Source organism: Psammomys obesus, unplaced genomic scaffold, assembly GCF_907164565.1.
Source record: "Psammomys obesus unplaced genomic scaffold, mPsaObe1.curated_primary_1811, whole genome shotgun sequence".
In the NCBI taxonomy this organism is placed as follows: Eukaryota; Metazoa; Chordata; class Mammalia; order Rodentia; family Muridae; genus Psammomys; species Psammomys obesus.
The window spans coordinates 19741791-19747931 of NW_026594428.1; the positions used below are offsets into that span (position 1 = coordinate 19741791).

Below are 6141 nucleotides of genomic sequence, written 5' to 3' on the forward strand. Positions count from 1 at the left end.
TGTGTGTGTGTGTGTGTGTGTGTGTGTGTGTGTGTGTGTGTGTGTGTTAGTATATTGTATATTATGTGTGCAGAGTATGGGTACATGCCTATGCAAGTACACAAGTCTGTATTTGAGCTTGTGGAGGCCACAGAAGTATCTGGAGTGTCTTACTCTCTTGCTCTCCACCTTAGTTTTTGAAACAGGGTCTGTTACTGAAAACGCAACTCAACATTCTGTTTAGGCAGGCTGGCCAGTGGACTCCTGGTACTCGCCTGTCTCTGCCCTCAAATACTCATATTCCATGTCTGGCAGTTGGAAAGGCACAGAGGATTTGAACTCAGGTTCTCTTTCTCTCATAGCAAGTATTCTTACCTACTGAGAGAGGTGCTTGGCCCTCTGGTCCTGTTTTGAAGAACTGATAGACTATCATGTTTTGTTTTATAACATTTCTTTTCACTCCTTTGTAACTATCAACTGATGTGCAGGCTCTAAGGTTACACAGACTGATTTGGGGTTCTCAGCTCCCTCACCACCCCCAGTGCTGGCATGTGAACGTGGCTGAGTTATTCAACCCGGCCATAACCTCCAGTATGAAATAGCATCTGTAACCCAGGCCCTGTCTCTCTAGTCTTTGTAAGTCTGATGTCACAGAGCACTGCTCACAGGATGGCTCAAGAACTGGTCCCTTAGATTGTGGCTATTTCTTTAATAAACACCAGTGGAGGAAACACAACAGATCATTTCCTTTGTGGTCCTTCTCCTAGTCGATAGCAGTTACGTATCAAAGAGAAAGAGCACACATATTCAACCCCGTACTAATGGCAGAAGTGATTGTTTGTGAGGGTGTTGATAAATCTTGGTGAATTCTACCTCACACTTTTCAGTTGAGTACTGTTAACCTTAGCCTCAGGCAGGGCACATCCCATTCTGGCATTATCTATATTTTATCGATTTTATTTTTTATCATTTTTAATTATATGCATATGTGTATGGATGTACACACGTGGGTCCCCTGGAGCTGGAATTATAAGCAGGTGGGAGCCTTCTTATGTGGATACTGGAAGCCAAACTTGGATTCTCTGGAAGAGCAGTGTATACTTTTAACTGCTAGGCCATCTCATCAGCCCTTATCTTTTCCAGTTCACATGGGGTTTGTTGTTGCTATTGATAGTGGTGGTGATGTGGTTGGTGAATGATTTTGCTTGTTTTTGATATACCTCTCAAATTGTAATCTGGCCATATGAGCCTGGGTTCAGGAAAGATTCTGAAATTAGTTAGGAGTCTTTTCTATTAAGCTCTTAATAGAGAAGACTCTTTTCTTTAAATATACTAAATATATCTTTGCCTTTGGTCCCAGGCTTTGATTTTGGTATCTATTTCCATGATAGTTCTCTCTTGGAGGTTCTTAGTTGGCCTTATTTTAAAATCCCTCTGTGTTTGATTTGTGTTCTGTACAGACACTTGACCTCATGAGTGTCTCTCTGAGATTCTAAAGCGTACAGTAACTGTGTATACATCTGTTATCCATGGCATGCTTTAGTGCGATTTAGTTTGTTTATTTCTAATGCATCTATTTCAGGTAAAAGTCAACAGTGACCTAAGCACAAGTGCTTGGTGGCATAGCAACTAAATCAATTCTTGTCAAGATTTCTGTGTATCCTTCGATTTACTTAATTGGCCCAGGAGCAATAAAAGGAGCTAAAGGGAAAAGTAGAATAAATGTGCTATTTGTTATTTTTCTATTTTTGATGAGAGAGATGGTTGAAAATTGTTGACAGTTTGCGGGACATGTTGAAAGTAGGATCAGTGTTGATGTTATCCCTTGACTATGCTCCTGCAGGAGCCCATGTGTGTCCTACTAACACTGCAGGATTATCTTGCTTGCAAGACCATTCTCAGTCATTCTGCCAATAGAATGCAAACTGGTGTGATCAATCAGACATTGTCAAGTACAGGGCCAGGTGAATGGTCCGTAACAAAGCGATTGTCCCTAAAAGTGAAGCCTTGTAGATACAGTACCTCTCTCCATTAATTCTGAACAACAAAGGTTGTTGCCATGATTATACTAATTGCACCATAAAATTCTGATGTCTAATGAATTATTTGAGTTGCCATGGAAGTAAACGAAGGAGAGGTGAAACTGCTTCCTGGAGTTTTTAAAGGAAAGAATTAGGGCACGTGAGCATTTCCATTGTCATTAGGCTCAATCCCAAGTTAAGAAGATAACACTCTAAATGCTATGTGTAAAATTCTGATTCCCAAATTCCTAATAAGCTTGATGGTTAAATAAAGGCTTTGCCATGATTTTTGCATTTCTAAATTCCACTATTTCCGCTGATTATGAGTCCATAAAGCTTCCAGACTGTTTCAACACTCATTTTCCCTCTCTGTGGATTCCCTTGGTGACCTAGAAATCAGGAAACAAGGCTTGATTGTCACAATTGTGGTTGTCACCATAGTAACCATGATGCTAAAGCTAATTCAGGGTATCAACCTTGCAGTATGAGTGTTTGATTCAGTTTTTGCCTTCAAAAAATCATTTTAAGAACCTTAGTGAAAGCATGTGAATTATATCCATAATATGCATATGTGCTTAAGTGTCGTCTTGCACAATGGCTACTTTTGAATCCAGTATTCCCCAACAGGTTCAGTCCTCTGTATCTTATTCTCTTCCTCTCTTCCTGAAACATGAGAAAGGACCTTCAGACAATGGGACATACTGATCTGGAAACATGTGCTACTTGCTTGTTTGTTTTGTTTTGTTTCATTTTTAAATTTTTCTTTTATTTTTTGTGGTTACAATGTAATTAGATCATTTCCCTTTACCCATTCCTCCCTGCAAACTCTCCCATACACCCTTCCCTGTTCTCTTTCAAGTCCAATGCCTCCTTTGTCATTAATTGTTGTCACATTCATCTGTACATACATATATTCGTAAGTACATAAGCTTCTGATGGCACTACTGCCTTGTGAACATGGGTGCAGACTTAACTCGGGATGGCTGGGACAAGAATCACACTTTCATCTCTTAATAAGATACATGCACACCCACACATTTCCTTAGCAGGTATTGGTAAGCTGTCTGCAGAACCTCTCATTTTTCTCTTTTTTTCTTGTATGTAATTCTCTCTCTCTCTCTCTCTCTCTCTCTCTCTCTCTCTCTCTCTTTCTTCTATGTAATTGTTGTCAAACAGAACCATCTTTCCTTTGGGAAAAAAAATAAGTTTCCAGATAAGACTTTTAAAGAAAGGAACGGCATATGGCACTGATATTTTTTTCTCCCTATTTCCAGAACCAAACTTTGTGTCTTCCTACGACATCGGAAATTTCACCTACTTCTTCTTCCGAGAAAATGCCGTGGAGCATGACTGTGGGAAGACAGTGTTCTCCAGGGCGGCCCGGGTCTGCAAGAATGACATTGGAGGGCGGTTTCTTCTGGAGGATACCTGGACCACCTTCATGAAGGCTCGCCTCAACTGCTCCAGGCCTGGAGAGGTGCCCTTCTACTACAACGAGCTGCAGGGCACCTTTTTCCTGCCGGAGCTGGACCTGATCTATGGCATCTTCACCACCAACGTGTATGTACCCGGAAGTGCGCCCTCTCTCTTCCTTCCACTTTTTCTGAAGGAGCCTTTTGTTCTTTGACCTCTGAGGGTTTAAAGTTGTTCCAGAGGAAGTTTTTTATTTTCCTGGGCTAACAGCCAAAGAACGACAAAAAGAGTCTTTTCAGTACGAATTAAATGTTGGGTAAAGATACATGCTTTGTGGGACTTGCTTTAGAAAGGAAAGCTAATTCAAAATATTTTTTATGTGTCCCTAGGAAAAAGTAATAGCAAATTATTGTATTACGAACTGTTCCTTCCTGGTTAGTGAGTGTATTCTGGACATTCACTGTGAGGTACTAGTAGCTAGATATCAGATGCATATTTTAGTTTTAGAAAGGCCATGCATTTTTGCATAGTAAAAGCAGTATTTACTGCCTGGAAAGTCTTAGCTTTGTGATCAAAACACTCTTACCTGGACCTTTGCAACTCCTTGAAATGCAGCTGCTATTTTTCCCCCATAGCACCTTGTGTTTCTCTTAGGAGGGAAGATCCTCCAAATCTCTCAACATACAGGATAGGAAAACTTGGGAAGTCTCTAGAGCCCTTGTTCAGCTTTTCCTTGGTGGGATGGTTCATGACCCTGCATTGGCTTTCCTTTCCTTAGCTGTAGTCTTGTGTGAAACCCTCGGAGCATCTCCTGCCTCTCTGGGAATTTTAGGGAACATGTGGGAACTCCTCTATATTAACAGTGCTGGTTACAATTCTACTGTGCAAGTTCTCGTCTGGAGCTCCAACCTGGCTTTAGACAAAAGCCAAGCAATGGCTTCCATAGTAAAGGTTTCAAAGTAGATGCATGGGAAGTGCTCATAACTGGAATACTGACCCACATCCCTGGCTTCATTCCTGTTTCACTGTTGAAGGCTGACCTGAATCCTGGGAAATCTTATCTCTGCCCAAACTAGGCAATGGATTACCCTGTGATGTTTTCTCCACTCTCTCTGTACTTTTCCTTAATGTTTACATGTGTATGTACATATGTGTGATGTGTGTTCAGAAGTGCATGCATACGTATTCAAACGTGGATGGGTATACATGTTTTCCAGCATGCATGTGCATGAGCTTGGAGGCCCAAGGCTGAGGTTGGATGTCTTCTCCCATCTGCTTTATTTCTTGAGGCAAGGTCTCTCACTGAAGTCAGAGCAAGCCAGTCCTGGGCATTCTTTCTAGTCAGCCTGTCCCAGGGAATTCAGACCTTCTGCCATGGCCTCTGACTTCATTTTCCTCTACTCTTGCCATGAGTGTCCATCCATGTTCACTGGATATAAGCATTCACTGCACGTTCTTCTCTCATTATGAAGTTAGAAAACTGTAGTACGGGGCTGGCTTGCCACCTCTCCCTTCACAGTGGCCACCTCTGTTGTAGATCTGCTTTTCAACCCCAGAATCATTTTTACTACTGGAGGATTTTCTTTTTCATAAAAAAACAATTTATGGTTTCTAAAGTTGATTTGCTGCCCAAAACCTTGTTTAAGAAACAGTGTCGGCTGCACAAGATGAATGTTCAGTGGCTCAGTTGACATCAATTTTAAACACCGTGGGAGCTTGGCTTACTTAGCTGTCCATTCGCTGGCTCTGAACCAGAAATAACAACAGCAATAGCTCCCATTTCAAAAGTTCTTTTGGGACTGTATCTGTGGAATTCCAAGCTGGGTCCATTGCAGCGGTTCTCAACCTTCCCAATGCTACAACAGTTAATACAGCCCCTCATGTTGTGGTGACCCCTCCCCCAACCATAAGATTATTTAGTTGCTCCTTTATAACTCTAATTTGCTACCATTATGAATCACAATGTAAATATCTGAAATGCAAAATATCTGTGGGGGTCATGACCCACAGGTCGAGAACAAATGATTTAGAGGGGTGAAAGTGTTTCAAGTATTGTTTTGGGTCACAAATGTTCACCACACCAGAAGCCATCCAACATCACCTTCTGTCCGGAGAGACAAGACTCCCCATCACACTTGTTCTGTTATTCGCCAACTTCATAATATGCCTCACTCCTCCTTCCTTTCATGGCTTGGCTTTCATCCTAGCTTTTCAGCATAGAGCAACATTATTGAAGAGCAAGAGAGAGGAAGAAAAAGGGAGGGAGTAATGAAAGAAGGGAGACAGAGATAGACATTCTCTCACTTCAGTTAGAAACTATAACTTTATGTGGCTGTTTCTTAGCTCTGAAGAGAGGAATGCCAGCTTAGCCTTTCTTTTGTTTTTTAACTGGGGACTGTGGAGTTTTCTTAACTTTAGGCATGAGTGGACTTCATGAAATGGATTACTACTGCAATGTTTGTTTGCTTTGAGGGTTTTTGTGTTTACTATCATGATGATTGAGAGCTAGGAGATAGCTCGGCAGAGAAGAGCATTAGAAACTTTTGTATAAGATCAGAGTTTGGTTCCCATCATCCACATGACACTTCACAACTATCTTCAACCCTAATTACAGAAGATCTGATGCTGTTTCTGGTCTCTGTGGGGGGCCAGGAATGCATGTGGTTCACATATATACATGGATATATATATATATATATATATATATATATATATATATATATATATA

The 6141-nt window shown here is 41.1% G+C and overlaps 1 protein-coding gene across 2 annotated transcripts in view; it reads left to right on the top strand.

The window, feature by feature from the left end:
- The window catches only part of Sema5a (semaphorin 5A), a 424233-nt gene that overhangs the window by 293356 nt on the left and 124736 nt on the right, over positions 1 to 6141 (top strand). For both annotated transcript variants that reach the window (XM_055618999.1, XM_055619000.1), the window contains one exon: positions 3275 to 3560. In XM_055618999.1, the coding sequence (XP_055474974.1) occupies positions 3275 to 3560 (286 nt within the window). The remainder of the gene's footprint in view (positions 1 to 3274; positions 3561 to 6141) is intronic.